Source organism: Solanum stenotomum, chromosome 7, assembly GCF_019186545.1.
Source record: "Solanum stenotomum isolate F172 chromosome 7, ASM1918654v1, whole genome shotgun sequence".
In the NCBI taxonomy this organism is placed as follows: domain Eukaryota; kingdom Viridiplantae; phylum Streptophyta; class Magnoliopsida; order Solanales; family Solanaceae; genus Solanum; species Solanum stenotomum.
The window spans coordinates 55796449-55817937 of record NC_064288.1 but is presented as its reverse complement, the minus strand read 5'-3'; the positions used below and the strand labels follow the sequence as shown (position 1 = coordinate 55817937).

Below are 21489 nucleotides of genomic sequence, written 5' to 3'. Positions count from 1 at the left end.
ACATGGTTCCATCATTGAACCATGACTCTGATACCACGTGTTAGGACCGAAATAAGCAGGTGTAATGCGGAAGCTAGCAAAGCAAACCTCGAAAGACCACGAGTAAGAAGACAAACGAGAAACACACCAAAAGAGATAGATTTAACGTGGTTCGGTCAATCGACCTACGTCCACAAAGGAGATGAACAATTCACTATATAAATATGAGAGTACAAAATATAGAGAGAAACAACCTCAAACAATTCACTCGGAATACAAGGAGGTACACAAAATTCTCCCCCATAACCGCAACTCTCAAAACCCTAGGACTACATTGTGAATGCTAATTAAGTTAGAAGGAACAAGCCTATATTTATAGAGTCCTAAACCTTTCCTACAAGAAAAGGATTAGTAAAATATTAAAACCTTTTCCTAAAAGGAAAACCTATTTATGGTAAGAAATCAGGGCAAATAAACCCCAACAATTCACTCTACCGAGCGATCCTTTTAATACAATAGTCATACTAGTTACTTAATACTTATCTTTACGTTGTTCACAAGTAATATCACATCCGCAAACAAATCTTGAGTCAATTGTTTTAAAATGTATTAAAGCAACTTAGGTCCTAATTTAAATCAAATTAATACAGATAACCAATTTGCTATATTAAATATTTTTAAAATCAAAAGAAAGGAACCACCCTCCCCAACAAAAAAAAGTAATGATTCATGTTTCCACAAATTCATTTTGCTTGCATTCCAAACAACATTTATTTGATCTTAATAATTAATATATATTATTACTTCTTTCTTTAAAAAGAGATAAGAAAGTGAACTCATTATTAGATGAGTATTTGTACCAAAAGTTTAAGTGGAAAATAATTGAATTTATAAGATAAATATTTTGACATATAAGTAGTGATGAGAATTATAATCAATAATTGATATGAAATGAATTGACATTTTGACATTTCTCTCCACTTGTTCCTTCTTTATTTTTAATTAAAATTGATATTTACTCTATTTCCTTTTACTTGTCTAGTTTACACTTCAGCTTACAAACAATATTAATTAATGTATTATTTTACTTTAAAAAAAGTTAATAATACTTTGAAAATCCAAATTTGATTATTAGTAATTCAGTTAATGGAAAATGATTATCTAATTAAAAAGGGAGCAATTCTTAATTTGCTAAAGTGAATAAGTAACTTTTATTGAACTCCAATTTGGTTGCTGGATAGAATTATGCATGTAGTATTAATGTAGAGATTAGTTATGTAGGGAAAAAAATTATAAAGTTTAATTATTCATTATATTAATTATTTTATTTTTTATATTGCATAAAATAATATATAAATTGATTCATAACTTATACATATTTTATTTATGAAAGATTGTAAAATGATAATCAAACACAGTACAATTTCCCTTAATTATTGTAATTAAAAGCACAAGGACAATCAGTCATATCACTTATCTTAATTTTGTTCCCTTTTTCATTCTAATTAATTTAATTAAGTGAATCATGCATTATCATACTTTGCCTGTCTTTAATTTGTCTTTGATTATAATGTTATTTAATCATTAAAAAAATTTGTCATTTAGCTCCCTAGAGGTGATAGTCCTAATAAGGATGCACATCTTATAACATTTATTTTCTATAAAAAAAACAAAAAAAGTTTTTCTAAGATGTTTCATTTTAAGAGTCAGAAATAGAAAAAACCTCAGTGCTTTCTGACGTTTTAGATTTTCTCTTTTAAAATTTATTTTCATATTGGGTAGGTAAAAAAGAAATGAATCTCAACTCAAGAATTGTTCAAATTCATATAAGAAAACATATTATTATTATTATTATTTATTCAACGTGATACTCTTCAGTACTCTGTTTCACATTCAAGATTGGATATCCAGTGCATGAGTAATTTAATCTGAAGGTACATTCATCAATAAACATTGATTACAATAGGTTCTGCTCTGAAACCACGTAAAGAAATGAATCTTGAACCTAACTAAATCCTAAAAAATAATGTATGCAAGGAAAAAATTATGTATAATTTATGGAACACCTGAACGTATAATTATTCTATATAACTAGATATTTTATATACATATTTTCTAAAACTGATCTAATGTTACTTGGGTTGATATACACACTATATAAAAAATTGATAATGCGCTTAGATTAAAGGCTCAATTATTGCAAAATTCAATTCTCACTTATTATATTTGATCAATAAATCTCCATCTATAACTATTGTGTACAAAACTTTTTTTTGTTTTTGCTCTTAGGACAAGATTTGATCGAATCTCGATCCTATACATTTTTTTTATTTATTTATTATGATGTATGTTATTTCTATCTCTAAAATATATGATTAAAATGTGCGTGTACATTATATCATTTTCGATTTCGTGAAATTATATTGAATATATATGTTTGTTATTTTAATTGTATGCTAGTTAATTTATGATTCCTAATATAAATAATAAAAAATTACCCACACTCAATATTCAAATCCAATTAAATAAATTAATTTCAACAATTAAAATTTTAAAATTATATATATATAGAGAGAGAGAGAGAGAAATATTGAAAATACCACTAAATTTGGTGCAAATTATTAGTTTCGTTTCTGATTTATTGACATTCTTAAGAATACTTCCTACTTGACTAATTGAACTTAAATGCATCATTGATCTTGCCACATGGGTGATATACACTCCTAAATTCAAGTCTAGGAATGTTTTTAATACTTCTCTCAGCATTTTGTTAAGAGTTTCACGCTCTTACAAGAGTTTGATACTACTTGTTATGTCATGTGGCAGAACAGAGACATATTTAAGTACAATTAATCAAATAGAGGAGTATTTTCAAAGTTGTCAATAGTTTGGCGATGAAATTATTCGTACCAAATTTAGAGGTATTTTCAATACTACTCTCTCTGCATTTTATTAAGAGTATCACGCTCCTAAAAGAGTTTGAATTCACTTGTTATGCCATGTGGCTAGGGCTGTTATCGAACGAATTAGGCGGATAAACGGTTTAGCTTATCGGATACATGTTTTTAGATTTACTAATCCTCTAGCCAACCTATAAGACATCAGTTGGTTCAGTAACGGATTAATAATTATCGGGCGGTGTATCAGTTAACTTCTAATGTCTATGGTACTTTTTTTTTCAATGAATGTACCTTATAGAAAAAATGACATTTTAGCAATAACAAGATCAAATGGATAACTTGATCCAGACTTTCAATTAGTTGTCCCATTTTCATTTTTCAGTGGAAGCACTTTGTCAATGACTCGATAAATTGCAGCATACTTTTCATGTACATATCTTCAGTGCTTTTCTGGTTTTAATGATTTATAACTTTAGTCTTTAGGAGTTAGGACTAACAAAAGAAAAATATATAATCACTCTTATATATTATGGTAAAATATTAAATGAGGCTAATATCTAAAATAAAAATGTAAGTATGGTAACTCTTAACGGGTTAATGGTTTACCGGATAAGAAAATTGAATAATCCACCCTCACACCAATAAACAGTTAATTTTATAATATTTCAATATGTTCCCCAACTGTTTATCCGTTAACTCAATCCCAATAAGTCAATTTTACGGTTGATTTATCGGTTACAGTTCGGTTTCGAACACTCCCTACATGTGGCAGATCATGAATGTAATTAAGTTCAGTTAGTCAAATAGATAAGTATTTTTAAAAGTTGTCAATAGTTTTAGGATGAAATGATTCGCGCCAAATTTAAAAGGTGTTTTCAGTACTTATTTCGATATTTTATTAAGAGTCTTAGACTTTTATAAAAGTTTGAAACCACTTGTTATGTCACGTGATAAATTAAAAATACTATATTTTAAATTCAATTAGTCAAATAAAGGAGCAAACGCAATTAAGGAAACACGGTTGGGAAACGGTGATGATTCTTGATTTTTCTGTGTCAATCTCACCAGAAACCAACATATCTGTCCCCTAAACCTCACAGACCCCATTTTCCAGCCTCCTCCTCCATTTGTGTCTCTGTCTTTCTCTCTCTATATTCACTTTGCTCTCTCTATATATCTCTATCTCCGCCCCTTTAGCCCCTTTTGTATTGTGTGTGTGTATGTATGACGAATTCTTAAGAGAAAGACAACAAAGACTCAGTCAGATACAAAAACAAAAAAACAAAAAACAAAAAAAGAGATAAAGGGGTAAGAGAAGAAGAAGATGGGGGTGTTAATTTGGACCATTGATTTCCCTTCTTCTCTCTTCTTTGTTGCTCCTGCAGTTTTAAGGTATTCTTCCAAAATCACTTCAGATTTGGTACTTTTCTTGGGTTTTGGCTTCATTGATTGGTAATATACTATACATCCACTATATTTACACCTTTTGTTAAAAAAAGAAAGAAAAAGTATACTATATAGTGATAAAGATTCAATTTTTATACTGTTTGTGTTGGAAAAAAAAAGCCTATGCACTTTTACAGAGTTGATTTTCTTGGATTTGGGATTTTGTCATCTATGTATAAATAGGGATTTTTTGTTCCTAAAAGTTCATTCTTTTGTTGCATAAGAATTTGGGGTTGTGTGGGATTTCCCTTTTTTTGGTATTTTGCTGATTTTCCAATCTGGGGTTTTTGTTTGTTTCAGTGGTGGAATAAGTTTTGATATAGGTTTGTTGTTGTTAGAGAACTTTAGTATAGTTGTTGTGTTTGTAAAGATTTAGTCTTTTTGTTCAAGTAGTTGTTCTGGTTTGTTAGTTTTGAAGTTTGTCATTAGCAATTGTTTGTCTCCCATAGAAAAGGAATTGTGAGATAGGAGATACTGTTTGGTGTTGTATTGGCTGTCGATGGAGAATCATCATCCTTCGACTCGTTTGTCCATGGATTCGAGTGCATCTTCTTCACATGATGAATTAGACCTCGAGATGAGTAGACAAGTAGTCATAACTTGTCCACCTGATATTAATTTGCCTTTATCAGCTGAGCGTAGCCCTCCTCCGCAGCCATGGAACTCGGAACATTGTGATATTCTTGATGTCGGGCTTGGGACACAGGTATATGAGACTGAAAGTTCTATTAGTGCATCTAAAGTTGGAAGGAAATGTGCGAAACGTTTGGATAGTATTTGGGGTGCTTGGGTTTTCTTTAGCTTTTATTTTAGGCCTGTGTTAAATGAGAAATCAAAGGCAAAGATGGTAAGGGATAGTAATGGATATTCCGGGTTTGATAAATCTGATCTCCAGCTTGATTTGTTCATGGTTCAGCATGACATGGAGAACCTGTATATGTGGATTTTCAAGGAAAGGCCTGAGAATGCACTCGGTAAGATGCAGCTCCGGAGTTACATGAATGGGCATTCTCGTCAAGGGGAGCGTCCGTTTCCCTTTAGTGCTGACAAAGGTTTCGTTCGATCTCATAGAATGCAGAGGAAGCACTACAGGGGGCTGTCGAATCCTCAGTGTATTCATGGTATTGAGGTTGTTTCATCCCCCAGTCTTATGGTTCTTGATGAAGAGGAGCGCAAAAGATGGATGGAACTCACAGGTAGGGAACTCAACTTCAGTATTCCACACGAAGCAAGCGATTTCAGTTCATGGAGAAACCTCCCCAACACTGAATTTGAGCTTGAGAGATCACTCCCACCAATTAAGAGTAATCCGCATTCCAATCCAAAGAAATTGGCTAATGGATCAGGGCTTAATTTGTTAACTCAGCCATCCAATCACAGCAACGGGGATGCAATGGATCTACTACCTGCGAATGGCAAAAGGAAAAAGGATTTCTTCCCTCACGGAAATGAAGATGAGTGTTTCCTGCAAGTAAATCCCCCTTCCTATCAAACTCCGGATCTTGAAATTCACCCAACTGAACCACATTGGTTACATGACTTTAGTGGGGTGATGAGGGATGTCTACGGACCAGTAACAGCTGCAAAAAGCATATATGAAGATGAACAAGGTTACTTAATCGTACTCAGTTTGCCATTTGTAGATCTTCAAAGGGTGAAAGTTTCCTGGCGAAACACGCTCACACATGGTATAATAAAGGTATCTTGTTTAAGCACATCTCGTATGCCATTCATCAACAGACAAAACAGAACTTTCAAGCTTGACGAATCATCCTCAGAACACTGCCCTCCAGGTGAATTTGTCAGAGAAATTCCTCTGTCAACAAGAATCCCAGAAGATGCCAAAATTGAAGCGTACTACGACGAATCAGGAACTGTGCTAGAGATGTTGGTACCAAAACTTTGCGAAGGACCTGAAGAACATGAAGTTCGTGTCTGCCTCCGTCCTCACCTTGGAGGAAACGACCTCATGTTGACCTAAGTGGAGATGTACTGATGCCTGTTAGGGGAAAGGGTGCTTCATTATGCACCAACTTAGTTTTCATATATGATGTGGTTTTATGCAATTGTATGATCTATATATTCCATTTGCACACACTAGATGTTGTTGGTAGGTTTTCCCAGACTAGCTGTAGCTTCTGTTGCAACACTATTTCCTATGATATTTGATACCCTTTTTTAAGTATATAGTAGGGAGTAATTGATATTTTCAGTCTATGTAGATGATGTTCTGTTGGTATTGAAAAAAAGTATCACAATCCTATATGAACCTCAATCAGTGATGACACTGGAGAGAGAGCCTATGATGTATCTTAAGGACCACAAACACAAGGCAATGGAGTAATTGTGGTCACTGGTCAGCATGTGACTATTAAAATGAAGAAAGCTGAGTCAAATTTTGCTTTCTTTCTGTTTTTCTGGAATAGTGCATGTCATCATTAACTTGCAAACGGTGTGGTCAATGGTGGCAACTGCTACCCACTGGTTTTATTGGTCCCCTCTTCAGCAAACTACTTTTCCCCTTTAATATTTTATGTAGGAATAGTCAAAAGAACTACGTGCTAATTTCATATTCCACTTGTATTGAGATAGTGGGATAACTGAAATAACTTTCAAACGATACAAGAGCTATCAATGGATAATCGACCTTTCAGATCAGCAATCGTCCAATTATCACAAACTTAGAGCGAGTAAACAATATTTTATCCACTAACAAACATATCGTAGGGCATCACAATAAACAAAACATGAATTCATTAGACAAATGATCGAATGAACAACTTTTAATCCTGTGTTTATCTTCAATAAACAAAGAGAGCCAAAACTAGTAGTAGCCACAAGCATCAATATCATAAGAGTGGTCACAGAACGAATAACACAGTGAATACTAAGGCATAGATATAGATTAAACGGGACAGCAAAGCTTTTTAGCAAAATCTGAAATTATAAATCCGAAAAATGATAGTATACTTGATAAACAAGTTCAAGCCAAAATACGCAAAAGTATCACCATTAACTAAAAACTACGATGCAGAAATAATAAAATGGAGTTCTTAAGGATAAAAACTAACTGACGAAACCAAAAACATGAGGAGCAGAAACAGCTTAGTCGACCTCCTCGATCTTAGGACCAGCACCGCTGCCACCACTAGGAGCAGGACCATCATCACCCATGTCAGCACCCATGTCACCACCAGCACCTTGGTACATCTTGGCAATAATTGGATTGCAGATGCTCTCCAACTCCTTCATCTTGTCCTCAAATTCATCAGACTCGGCAAGCTGGTTGGCATCGAGCCACTGGATGGCCTGCTCAATGGCTTCCTCAATCTTCTTCCTGTCTGCCTCAGGCAGCTTGGATGCAATCTTCTCATCCTTGATGGTGTTCCTCATGTTGTATGCATAGTTCTCCAAAGCATTCTTTGCCTCTACCTTCTTCTTGTGGTCTTCATCCTCAGACTTGTACTTCTCTGCTTCTTGAACCATCTTCTCAATCTCCTCCTTGGAGAGTCTGCCCTTGTCGTTTGTGATGGTGATCTTGTTCTTTTGTCCAGTGGTCTTGTCCTCAGCAGAAACATTCAAGATACCATTGGCATCAATGTCAAAGCACACTGTGATCTGAGGAACTCCCCTGGGAGCAGGAGGAATACCAGAGAGCTCAAATTTGCCAAGCAAGTTGTTGTCCCTGGTTCTAGTTCTCTCACCTTCATAGACCTGGATCAACACACCTGGCTGATTGTCTGAGTAGGTTGAGAAGACCTGTTCTTTCTTGGTTGGGATAGTGGTGTTTCTAGGGATCAAAACAGTCATGACACCTCCAGCAGTTTCCAGTCCAAGGGAAAGAGGGGTAACATCCAACAACAACAGGTCTTGCACCTTCTCGTTACCTTCACCACTCAAAATTGCAGCTTGTACAGCAGCACCGTAAGCAACAGCTTCATCAGGGTTGATGCTCTTGCAGAGCTCCTTCCCGTTGAAAAAGTCTTGCAATAGCTGCTGAACCTTGGGAATCCTGGTGGAGCCACCAACAAGTACAACATCATGGATAGAGTTCTTGTCCATCTTAGCATCTCTCAAACACTTTTCAACTGGTTCCATACACTTCCTGAACAGATCCATGTTAAGCTCCTCAAATCTAGCACGGGTGATGGTGGAATAGAAATCAATACCCTCATAGAGAGAATCAATCTCAATTGTGGTCTGAGCAGTGGATGAAAGGGTCCTCTTTGCCCTCTCGCAAGCAGTTCTCAACCTTCTAAGTGCCCTTGGGTTACCGCTGATATCCTTCTTGTTCTTCCTCTTGAATTCTTGAACAAAATGGTTGACCATCCTGTTGTCAAAGTCCTCACCTCCAAGATGAGTGTCTCCAGCAGTAGCCTTCACCTCAAAGATACCTTCCTCAATGGTGAGGAGAGATACATCAAAGGTACCACCACCAAGATCAAAGATCAACACATTCTTCTCACCAACACTAGTTGCCTTCTTATCCAAACCATAGGCAATGGCAGCTGCTGTAGGCTCGTTGATGATACGCATAACATTCAAACCAGCAATAACGCCAGCATCCTTAGTGGCCTGACGCTGAGAGTCGTTAAAGTAGGCTGGCACGGTAACCACAGCATTCTTGACAGTGGAACCAAGGAAAGCTTCAGCAATCTCTCTCATCTTAATGAGAACCATAGAAGAGATTTCCTCAGCAGCAAACTGTTTTTCCTCACCCTTGTAGTTAACAACAATCATTGGCTTATCACCAGGTCCAGCAATGACCTTAAATGGCCAGTGCTTAATGTCACTCTGCACTGTGGCATCACTGAATCTCCTACCAATCAACCTTTTTGCATCTGCATTATAAATAAATGTGTTCAACATATAGATCTTAAAAAAAACCTACAAATTAACCAAAATTTCCTCCACCAAATATTACTTACTTGAAGATACAAATTTCAATACATTATTTATTACTTAATTAGGTTTTCCAACCACAGCTTACTTGACCAATAAAATGACTATCATATTATGTAATTAGTCCAGCAATCAGAAAAATACAACCAAGCCACACCAGACCTCTCCAAGTCAGTTCTCCTGACAACTTCCCACTATAATAAGCATAGATATCAAGATAAAAGAAATAAACTAGCTAAAATACAAGGACAAGCATTGGACTTCAGCAAGAACCTAGACAGAACAATGAATTAAGCAGAATATCTAGCACTGCAACCTTTTCTAATCTTCAAACGTACATGTCAAAAATAAGACGGGCTAATAAACCAGTTTCAAACTCCATATGGACATGTCAAACAAGATATGCCACAGAAAAAGAACTTCGAACAATGTCAAAACTTTCAGATATTTAAGTATAGTTATATGTAAGAGCTAAGCTTTCAATATGAAAAGAAAATTGATCCAAGTACAAATAAGCTCAAAAGTTACAAGGTCAATTCAACTCTATATAAGCACAAGCAAATACTAGAACATAAAAAGTAAAATCGCTGATCATCTTCATAAAAATCCAGTGGATCTAACGGGAGATCTATACTAGATAAACTTACAAGGACAAGCTCTTAAACTTAATTTCGATTATCGACAAAGACACGAATCTATAGATATCACTGGACTAACCAGAGTAGCACAACTTCCAAACTTCCCAATCAACATATCACATACAAGACAGACACATAACACAGCACCTAGAAAGTGGAAACAAGATCACAAACTAGTAACTATCATACTAGTCAAGAAACTTATAAGATATGACCTACTTACTTAAGATCTAGATCCAAATAATTAGTAACTGCACAATTACGCATGAATATATTAAGTAAATAGTGTTTGTCTAGCCTCAGAACATAAAAACTAAAGCTTCACAGTAAATCTAGACAGATCCAGCACGAAAAGCAAGCTAAACTGATTATCGATAAGCAATGAACATCCAACAAATTAGAACGACAGCAACACTATGAAAAACAGAGATTGATACAGAATCATAGATCACATATAAGCTAAACTGATTAGAACAACAGCAGCAGTATGAACATACAAAGATTGATAAATCATCATAGATCATGAATGAAAAACTTGTACAAAGAGTAGATCGAGATCTTACCGAATACAGTGTTGATAGGGTTCATAGCGACCTGATTCTTAGCAGCATCACCAATGAGACGCTCAGAGTCAGTGAATCCAACATAAGACGGTGTAGTCCTGTTACCTTGATCATTAGCGATGATCTCAACACGATCATGCTGCCAAACACCAACGCAAGAGTATGTGGTACCAAGATCAATACCGATTGCTGGACCTTCACCCTTTCCAGCCATATCTACTACTGTAAATCTCTGCTATTCTCTCCTTCGCTTAGTGTCGGCGAGTTTTTGAAAGGAGAGGCAGCAAACGAGCTTTGAGGAACTAGGGTTTGTAAGGAGGAAGAATGTAAAGAGAAAGACGAGACTTTATAAGGAGTAGAATTCTAGAATGTTCCTAAACCCTAAGACTTAGAATGTGTTTATAGCCGTCTGATCTCTGATATGATGCTTTAACGGTCTGTGATTCGTTTAACTTAGTCCCGCTAGCCAGATTTGACTAGTTTTTGTTGCTTCCCACTTGGCCAAAATAGTTTGGCTATTTTATGTTTTATAGTATTTTTTATTTTTTTGACATAATATAAATAGCTTAACATAACTATTCAAATTCTTCCAAAAAAAAACAAATTTTATTACATTTATAACATAATAAAAACAAAAACAATATGTTACGAAATTAAATATTTCATTGTATTGTTAGTTTAAATATGATATTTGTTTTGATTGTTTCTTAAATTCTATTACATCGTATTGTTTAAATCCATCGTTATGTAACAATGAAAAAAATCACTTTATATAGGGAAAATTATGCGGTTAAGCTAACATAACTACAATTTGCATTAATTACGATTCGAAACTTACTTCTAGCTATAATTAATTACAATTCAAAAATTATACAAATACAAATATATAATTTGTGTGTTTGTATAAAGCAATAGAGAGATTGGATATACAATACAAATAAATATATATTTGTCATATACACTTATAATTATACAAATATAAATTTCTCTCTGCCCAATTCTCTTTTACCTCTCTCTCTCTATATGCACACACAATTTATACAAATACAAATGTATAATTTGTGTTTGTATAAAGCGAGAGAGAGATTGGATATACAAATATAAATGTTTGAACTCGATTCAATTGTATACGGATACAAATTGCATGCAGATAAACAAATACAATTATTGATACATATACATACTAGTTACATATATACAATTATTTACCCAATATACAAATACAATTCACCTCTCTCCACTCTCTACCCTTTCTCGCTCACCTCTTTCTTCCCTCTCCCAATCTCGCTCGCCTCTCTCCTCACTCTCTCAATCTCGTTCACCTATCTCCTCTCTCTAACATGTAGCTACGAATCGTAATTGACAAACTATAGCTATAGAAACTAATTGAATTATTTTGAGTGACTATATGTTAAAATTTATCTTTTATGTAAAGATCGATTTTGTGTGATTGTATCGTTACCTTCATATTTTCTTCTTGTTTTGTCTTTATTTATTGTTTATTAATCATATTTCATCTTTTATCCATACATATAAATAGTAGTTGTACCTCGTATCCTACTTTTCTTGTAGATTTATCATTTAAATTATGGATGTATGACATTATGTAACAACGAAAAATAATGCAATCTATCCAAACATTGTATTCATTAAAACTATATAGTATTATAGTACAATACAACAAATACAATAAAATAGGATACATTATGAAACTATATGTAACAACCATCTAAATTAAGGGTAAATGGATTAATTGATATTTTTTATTCTTTATTAGTTATTACTATCATTTATCTTTCCTTTTTAATAACATCTATATTTCTCACTTATTTATAGCGCACATCTTACGAAATTGTGACAAAATTTTAAAGCATTTAGTAATATCAAGACTCACACATAGTTTTCAGTGTAAAGTTGTGATAACGATAAAGATTGTACGAGTATAATCATATATCATATATATATATATATAAAAGAGAATCTTACGCCTGCCTACGTGGCGCAACGATAAATCGGAATTCTCTTTTAATTTATTTATTTACAAAATTAGTCTTTCCCTTTCATGAAAAGTTGTGAAATTTATGATAAATTGTGATTTTTATAAAAACTTGCAACTTTAATGAAGAGTTGCCACTTTTAGAAAAAGTTGTCACTTTTATGAAAATTTGTGACTTTAATGAAGAGTTGCGACTTTTATGAAAGTTTGTGACCTTTCTGAAGGATTGCAACTCATCCAAATAATTGTAACCTTTCAGATAAGACACAATAAACATTTGTTCACACTATTCTTTGTTGTCTATAAATAGAGGGATTTTCTCTCATTTTAAAACAATGAAAATTCCAAACCTCTTCTTCTTTTTCACAATTAAATATTTGTGTACTTTGATCATGTTGAGTGACTCATTGACACCTTTGCTTATGTAACATATCCTGATATGTATTTATACAGTCATTAATTTATGCTTATGTTATTAAGGATAAATGATAAGATGTAATAATTTCATTTTCCTTTACATTATTAATGTTTGTTACTACGTAATCTTGTATGTAAGATAATATAGTGTTTTAATTTTAATGACTGATAGATTTTAAGTATTATTTTATAAATTCCCGCGCGAAGCGCAGATAATTATACTTGATATAATAAGATCCAGAGCTTACCAAAGAATTTGTGGTTCATATAAATTTTAAACTTCATCGATGGTTCTATAAGTTTGATCTTGTTTTATTTTGGTCTGTTTCCTAATCTACGAGATATCAGATTCAATGAATTGTACTCATGTGGGAAAATCCAGCAAAACTTCTTATTATTCCATTTCTTAATTAACATCCTGGTCAAAGGCATTATTGAACTAGTTAAAGGTCTCTAAGATGGTGTTGTAGTTTTTTTATTAGCTTTAGCAAAGGTGAGAAAATTTGGGACATGCTCAATTGATTTTGATTAGGAATCAAACCTTGTTAAGGTAGCTTTCAATTGATCAAGATTGAGATAGAGTTGTTGCTAACACAAAATAGAATAAGAGTTCGCTTGAATTGACTTATTTTAAGTGTTTTTAAGTCAAAATAATTTCTAAACACTTTTGAAATGTTTGGATAATAACTTGAAACAATGTTTATAAGCGCTTAGTTTTAAGCTAAAACTTCACAAGTTAGAATCAGAGACAATAAACAATATAACATAAAAATAATCCATACCAACTAGACAATAAAGAAAATAAATTGCAGGAACCAAAATTCCCTATTTTAACACCATATTTCATCTTTGTTTCCACATTTTTATGGTCTTGTCACCCTCACAAGTAATAAGTATTGTACCAGTAACATCATATGTGAGAGCATAGATAGCAGCATCAGTATCCATAGATGATCCAGGTTGAACCTTCGTTCGAGCTTGCTGAAAATTGTGACCGCTTGTCCAATCCCAAAACCACAAACTTCCATTGTCACCTCCGGTAGCCATTACACCTTCATCATTCACCGCCATTGCATTGATTATATTCATCTGTTGTGGAAGCATGTTATGTAAAAGTTGTCCATTCGGAAGGTTGAACTTTTTTATATTGCCATCAGTCGATGCTGAAGCAAAAGATGAACAATGTCCCTTAGGATGATGAGCCATTGCGCGTATAGTTTTCTTGTGATGAGTGAGTGTTTCCATTGTCTTACCATATCTTATATCCCACAACTTTATGGTTGAGTCATGAGAACCTGTTACAACTACTTGAGGATGCGCGGGGAGAGTCAAAACAGAGGAAACAGTGTTTTCATGCCCGGAAAAAACATGAATGTGTGTTTTAGTCCGGATATCCCAAACCCTGCATACACAATCCCTAGACCCTGTGTACAAAACGTCGATTGTAGGATGAAGAGCCAAGCAATATACACCATGTAGATGACCATGAAAGGAATGAATTACCTTATTTTGTTCGAGGTCCCAACATTTAACTTGTTTATCCTCGCCAGCTGAGAACATGTTTTTGTTACGAACACCAAGACCTCTTATTTGCCCAACATGACCCGTTAACGTAAGCTTTAGCCTACCACTTGCTAAATCCCATATCTTGATAGTACGATCCGCTGAACCTGTACAAAACCAAGTATTAGTAGGATCTACTGCAACTGATCGCACCCAACCCGAATGACCACTAATAACCCTGTAATTTCTCCAACCTCTCTCCATTATGTCTATATACTACCAGTGGCGGAGCCAAAATTTTTAATAAGGAGGTTCAAAATCTGAGAAGTAAACACACGAACTACTCTATAAATGTCAGATTTTGATTTCATAATCTCATAATAATACCCATATTTATAATAATACTCCGTATATATGACCTAATTTGACTAGAATTAGAAAAACAATTACCAAAACCTAAACAATTTAGGATTTATAATGTTCCCAATTTGTTTAACTTATTACTAATTTTTAAATTTGAATTTGAATTCGAATTCGAACAGAATTAGGACTACCTCAACTGTGCGTGTAAATTACGAATAAGAGTTAAAAGCTTTTATAAATATTCCGCCATTAGAGCTTAGTCTTACCACTGTATTCTGATAATCAATGGAGAAGAGAATTCAAGAGCACGCTATCTGCAATGCTGCACGCCTTTTTTTATGGAACGAGAATCTCACAAAGAATCAGATTTCACCTTCGGAAGGCTTATGCATCTGTTATATTCGAAGTACATTCACCACGATTCAGCCTCGTATATTCGATCATATTTATAAAAAACTCACAGATTGGAAGCGTTCTACCGTCATTCCATTTGATTTATCAAAATTACTGAACAAAGACGCATCATTAGGTACATTGTTTGTTTCTCCTACTCTTCAGTTTCTGCCGCAAACTATCAAACAGTTAGGGAATGATATCTCTTTTTCTCTATTCACACGATTTCAATTTACTCAAGCTTTTCTTAATCCATCGCCACGACCTATGTACGTAATAGTTCTCGAAATCTCACATATTCGTTGCTGCGATTTTCGTCCTCCATTTGATTTAGCCTTACCGCCCAATTTCCTACCTCCTCTTGCTCCGTCTCATCGTCGATTTGAAAAGAATTGGAACGATGTGGCAGCTTGTGTGAGTAATGTTGAATTTGTTAACGATCCGTATAATGGATATCGTGGGGATGTTGTTGCGTATCTGAGGAAGTTAAGGGATTATACTGGTGAAGGTGGGATTTGTCCAACGAAACCACCTATTGCAGTGGATGTAGCTAGAGGATTTGTTGAAGTTGAGGTATGTTATCGATCGTGGTGTCCAGGTTCAGCTTATTGCATTGAGGAATTAGTAGATGAGAGTTGCCCTGTTTGTTGTGATGAGTTTAGAGATGAGAAGGAAGTGATTGCAACTTATTGTTCGCATGTTTTTCATATAAAGTGTCTATTGCCATGGCTATTGAAGAAGAACACTTGTCCAACTTGTCGAGCTGTTTATCCTTTGCATTATTCGCCTATTTTGGATCGTCAACTTCAGTAAAAAACGACTCTATAGCAAGAACTTGAACCCGAGACATTAGTTAAGAGGAATACAGGAATGTGCCAATCGATTCGACTAGTTTGCCTTGAGTTAGGATACAACCAAGATCTCCTCTTTGATTCTTAGGCAGTTTCAAGTTTAAGTCTATCCTCGAGGTCCAATAAAAGGTCACCCTCATCTCCAAGTTCTATTCGGCAACCAACTGGGGTCATGTGCCCCCCTTGCCTGGACCTTCCATGACGGAAGTACATAAAATGTAACCTTGATCTGCTTACTTTCTCCTTTAATAAGATCAAGCAAGATTGACCGAGGATCGGCTTCAGGGCCGGCTCTATGCTTATTTGAATAAGGCATTGGCCTTAGGCCCCCAATTTTAGGGGGCTCAATTTTTTACCAATAATAAATTATGTGTTAATTTTTTGTAGAAAAGATTGATTATTTATGATAATATATATATTTTAAAAGGCATATATATTTTATTCTCTTTAATCCCATTTAAATAGAAGAAATCAAGAAAAAATGTTTTATTTTCTTACACTGCTCTAATATTCACATTATTTTATTCTTTTAACTCCTTTTACACTCTCTTCTTTAGATTTTTGATAAGTTAGAGTAATATTCTATCAAAAATATGAATCAATAGTCGAAAAGTGTTGGGTGAATTGTAAATTCTTTTTCTATTTCTTCTTAGATTTTCAAGCATTACAACAAGCATAATAAAATGTGGGGTATACAAAATTATCAACTTCTTGAATCAAATTCTATGTTAATAATTCATATAATAATTGCCCGAGTAAGAAATGTTTTTCAACGTTGAATTGATAAAATCTTATCTAAAGCTAATAATTGTAAAAGAAATCGAATAAATCATTTATAAAAAAAAATATTAAGTATGCTTTGCATTTAAAAATGTAAGTTTTTTTTTTTAAAAAAATTAATGCATATGAAGTTTATTTAGATTTTAGGCCTCTAATTGAAATTCACTTTAGGCCTCCGATTGCGTTGAGCCGCCCCTGATCGGCTTAAACTTGAAACGATCCGTAATTTTATATGTATTGCTTTGTTTCCCTCAAATTAGGACAATGGAGAGAAAAAGCCTTCTGAAATAAAATTGTTTTGTTTCTCTCAAATTCTCAATTACTGGCTGTTTTGACTTTCACTCAAGGTTCTTATCAAATATATAAGGATGATAATTTAATACTAACATAAATACTTATTCACATATAATGTTTACATCAAATTAATATAATTTATAACGATTAAGTGATTTAATATAGTAATTATGTACGTCAATCAATTAATCATGAATGATTAATAATTATATATATTCAAATATATATCTTGCATCCATTAATTATTTGATGTAAACATCCCATACGACTAACTTTTCAGGAAACTCTATTGAGTTAAGCGTTTTATAAATATGTCGCTATTAACACCTTGTTTGGATGATTGTTACCCGTTGTATTTTATTTTATTGTTAATTTAAGTACAATGTTTATTTTGATTATTACTTAAATTCTATAATCATACCGTATCATTTAAATCTATTGTTAGATAACGAAGAAGAATCCCATTTTGTGTAACGATCGATTTGATATGATCACATTATTACTTTACACCTTATTTGGATGGTTGTATTGTATTGTATTGTGTTGTCTTGTCTTGTATTGCATTATATACAATATTTGTTTGAATTATTACTTAAGTTCTATTGTATCATATCGTTTAAGTTCATCATTAGGTAACGACGAAAAAACCTATTTTATGTAACGACCGATTTGGCAATCATATGATTACCTTAATATTTTCTTCTCATTTTGTCTTTATTTATTATTTAATAATTACATTTCATCTTTTTACCTTACATTTCCATAATAGCTCTACGCAAACCTTACTTTTCTTGTAAATTTATCATTTAAATTATGAATGTGTAACATTCTGTAACGACAACAACACATTACTACGCAGTCCAATACATATATTACGAAATAATAGTAACAACCATCCAAATTTTATATTTCACCCGTAGCTTTTCACAGTAGCTCTACTTGTCGTGAAAACCATACAAATAAGGGGAAGAAGTATTCTATTGCAGCCCTTTTGATCTACCGAAGTTACGGTACAAAGAAGCTTTATTGGGTTCCTTGTTTGTCTCTGCCGCATACTATCAAACAGTTGGTGGGCGATATCTCTTTTCTCCCTTTTCACTGAATTTCAAGATTATGGTTCTCGCAGTTTCACTGGGTATCTTTCTGGTGAGTGCTGCTGATTCAGTATCTTGACATGTTAAAAGGGAATATACGGGTGAAGTTGGGATCTTCCCAATAAACAACACTACCCCAATTTGTTTAGCTGTGTATCCTTTGCATTATTCACCCCTTTGTGGACTGTCAAGGTTAATGTTTGAAAAATGTGTTCTTTTTGGTAGTATCATATTGTAGTGAAGTGATTTTTCATTTGCTAGATAATGTATTGGCTAATGTTAATATGATAGTGAAGTAATGATTTTCATGTGCTAGAAAAAGCATTCAGTATCTGGTTGTTCTGTTTCTTTCGAATTCTTAACTAGACAGTAGTGACAAGGTTTGCTCAGCATAATGATATAAGCATTCTTAATTCTTTTTGTTTGCCTTTTCTCAAGGTCTAGTGAAGTTGGAAACAACCAACTTATGTGAAGATCAGTCCCCGCATTTGAGAGGCAAGCAAATGTGAATGCAAACAAGTTCCTATCTTCATATGCAAAGGGAATGTTCCACAGTATAAGGTTTGCATCTGCTTTTGATTACTTAAACTCTGTGCAAACTGTATTTCTCTAATCATCACAAGTGTGTGTTTTTTAAACATTCATTTTAATCATATGAATACTATAGTGGATGGTTGAAGTGCAAGTTAATAGAGTCTGGATGAGCCCTGAGTCATGGCAGTTTATGTTAAAACTAACTTGACCTGAGCTTTGCAGTTAATTCTATCCCATCTTTGCCATGATATATTTGGTACTAAAGTATAAACTCCTGGAATTCATCTGCTAATCTGTATAGTTTCTCTCTGTTGAGCTTTATAATGGCTTATCTATGTAATTGGTTACTGTGAAGCTGGAATGTAGTACTCCCTCCGTCCCAATTCAAGTGTCTTACTTTCATTTTTGGTTTGTCCCAAAAAGAGTGTCTCTTTCTATATTTAGCAAGTTTCTAATTCCAACATTCTACATGACAAGTTAAGACCACAAGATTTAAAGGACTACACATATCTTTAATTTAAGACCACAAGATTTAAAAGTTTCTTAAATTCCGTGTCTAGTCAAACTAAGACACTTAAATTGGGACGGGGGGAGTATGATTTTATCTTGTAAATGTCTTATCTTTTAACAACAGATTCAACCATTGATATTTTTTCATAGAAGGGGCATCAATGTCTGCTTATGGGGGCAACAATACAATGTTTTCCCTTCTAAGGATCAAGCAATAGAAGGACATTGCTGTCCAGATTTTGCCTCTTGCTTACACTATACATTTCATACTTCGAATTAATATTTTATCTCAAAAAGAGAATGCCGATTGTTTTATCAAGCATTTGGTACTCAACTTCATCTCATATGATTTCAAATCATAATTTCATCTCACATGGCTTAATGGGCCCTAAATATATATAGTCCAAAATAGTTGTCATTTTAGAAAGCCAAGATATAATTGAGTACATTCTTTCCATTTTGTCCTTGGTAATAATTATTTTTGAAAGTTATAAACATCGACAAACATAAGTGAAGAACATATACACTTAATCCAATATTCTGATTATTTAGATTAACTCTCTTTTTATTTATTGAAGAGAGATTAATATTTTAAATAATTAAAAATAATAAATAAGGATATGACAATTAAAACACATAATTTATTAGGTAACATGTAAATAAAAAAAGGTGACAAATAAAGTGGTCAGGGAGTGTATGATGGGCCATCCAAGTTGGTATGAGACAAGTTAATCCTTTTTTATGGAACTTGGATTAGAACAACTTTAGGATTAACTTGACTGTGCATATGTGTAATATACAAGTACCTTTTTAGGAAACTTCATTAAGTTAAGCACTTTATAAATATTTCTCCATTAGTGCTTATCTCTGCATTCTGATAAGCAAAATCAACAAGTTTCAATGGAGAGAGTCATTGAAACCGCTGACTGCAAGTCACTTCGGCTTTTCTTATGGAACGAAAAGCTAGCAAGGAACCAGATTTCACAGTCCGAAGGCTTATGCTTGTTCATAATCAGAAGTACATTCATGATGTTTCACCCTTATGAATGTGGTTGTTATAAATCTAAGTACAGTAGCTACACACTTGAGGAGAAGAAGTGTTCTACTGTCATCCCTTTTGATCTGTCAAAGCTACGGAACAGAGAAACGTCATTGGGTTCCTTGCTTGTTCTGCTACTTTTCAGTTTCTGCCGTAAACTATCAAACAATTGGGGGACGACATCTGTTTTTGCCTTTTCACTGAGTTTCAAGATTCTCAAGTTTTACTGCCACTGCCAAGGCCGACTTACGTAGTCGTCGTTGAAATCTCCCAGACTCGCTGTGTCAATTTTACTGATAAAGTTGATCTTAACGCGTCCCCCAATTTCACAGGGTATCCTCCTGATGCCCCATTGCATCGCCGGTTTAAGAATGACGACAAGGAAGAGGAGGGGGTTGTCACTGTGCGCAATGTGAGTGCTGCTGATGATAGGAATGATCCATTTTGTAAATACACTGAGGATGTCCTTGAGTATCTTGACATGTTAAGGGAATATACGGGTGAAGGTGGGGGTTATCCAATGAAACCACCCATTGCGGCGGATGTAGCCAGTGGATTTGTCGAAGTCCCGCCATGCTATAGATCTTGGTGTTCAAGTCCAGCTATTAGCATCAAAGATCTAATGAATGAGACTTGCCCTGTTTGTCAAGAAGAGCTTAAAGACGAGAATGAAGTGATTACAACTTGTCGTTCGCGCTTGTTTCATACAAGCTGTCTCCTCCCATGGCTATCCAAGAACAACACTTGCCCAACTTGTCGAGCTGTCTATCCTTTGCATTATTCACCCCTTTTGGACCATCAGCGTTGTAAGCGCAAACGTAACATGTTGGAGGCTAATGTTTGAAATATGTGTTCTTTATCTTTTTTCAGCTTTTTCTTTTTTTTGGCAGTAGCATATAGTAGTGAAGGGATTTTTCCTGTGCTAGATAATGTGTTGGCTAATGTTAATATGATAGTGAAGTAATTTTTTTCATGTGCTAGAAAGCATTCAGAATCTGTTGTTTTGTTTCTTTCAAATTCTTAACTAGACAGTAGCGACAAAGTTTGCTCAGCATAATGATATAAGCATTCTTAATTCTTTTTGTTTGCCTTTTCTCAAGGTCTAATGAAGTTGGGAACAACCAATTTATGTGAAGATTAGTCCCCACATATGAGATGCAAGCGAATGTGAAATGCAAAACTTCATTCGTTAAAACAAGTTCCTATCTTCATAGGCAAAGAGAATGTTCCACAGCATAAGGTTTGCATCTGGTTTCCATACTTTAACTCTGCGCACAGTGTATTTCA

At 34.1% G+C, this 21489-nt stretch overlaps 3 protein-coding genes across 4 annotated transcripts; 1 reads left to right on the top strand and 2 right to left on the bottom strand.

Moving 5' to 3' along the window:
• The first annotated feature begins 3968 nt into the window (after nucleotides 1-3968).
• Nucleotides 3969-6505, top strand: LOC125871364 (uncharacterized). 2 transcript variants are annotated; one of them, XM_049551952.1, is made up of 2 exons: nucleotides 3970-4271; nucleotides 4958-6505. In XM_049551952.1, exon 2 carries the CDS (start codon nucleotides 5170-5172, stop codon nucleotides 6304-6306), a length of 1137 nt encoding a protein of 378 aa, XP_049407909.1. In that variant the 5' UTR covers nucleotides 3970-4271; nucleotides 4958-5169; the 3' UTR covers nucleotides 6307-6505. The 2 variants fall into 2 exon arrangements, with proteins under 2 accessions (XP_049407908.1, XP_049407909.1); XM_049551951.1 differs by having other exon boundaries at nucleotides 3969-6505.
• Nucleotides 6506-7249: 744 nt separating this feature from the next.
• Nucleotides 7250-10750, bottom strand: LOC125871363 (heat shock cognate 70 kDa protein 2-like). The gene is made up of 2 exons (XM_049551950.1): nucleotides 10429-10750; nucleotides 7250-9166 (listed from the first exon to the last, which is right to left on the bottom strand). Exons 1-2 carry the CDS (start codon nucleotides 10640-10642, stop codon nucleotides 7431-7433), a joined length of 1950 nt encoding a protein of 649 aa, XP_049407907.1. The 5' UTR covers nucleotides 10643-10750; the 3' UTR covers nucleotides 7250-7430.
• A 2934-nt stretch (nucleotides 10751-13684) lies between these two features.
• Nucleotides 13685-14608, bottom strand: LOC125870064 (protein pleiotropic regulatory locus 1-like). Its single transcript, XM_049550430.1, has one exon. The coding sequence runs from the start codon at nucleotides 14606-14608 to the stop codon at nucleotides 13685-13687; it is 924 nt and encodes a 307-aa protein (XP_049406387.1).
• Nucleotides 14609-21489: the final 6881 nt, after the last annotated feature.

Coding starts and splice junctions, on each gene's coding strand:
- LOC125871364 (XM_049551951.1), top strand. CDS start 4,825: ATGGAGAATCATCATCCTTCGACTCGTTTGTCCATGGATTCGAGTGCA.
- LOC125871363 (XM_049551950.1), bottom strand. CDS start 10,642: ATGGCTGGAAAGGGTGAAGGTCCAGCAATCGGTATTGATCTTGGTACC. Junction 9,167..10,428: donor CCCTATCAACACTGTATTCG/GTAAGATCTCGA, acceptor TTTATAATGCAG/ATGCAAAAAGGTTGATTGGT.
- LOC125870064 (XM_049550430.1), bottom strand. CDS start 14,608: ATGGAGAGAGGTTGGAGAAATTACAGGGTTATTAGTGGTCATTCGGGT.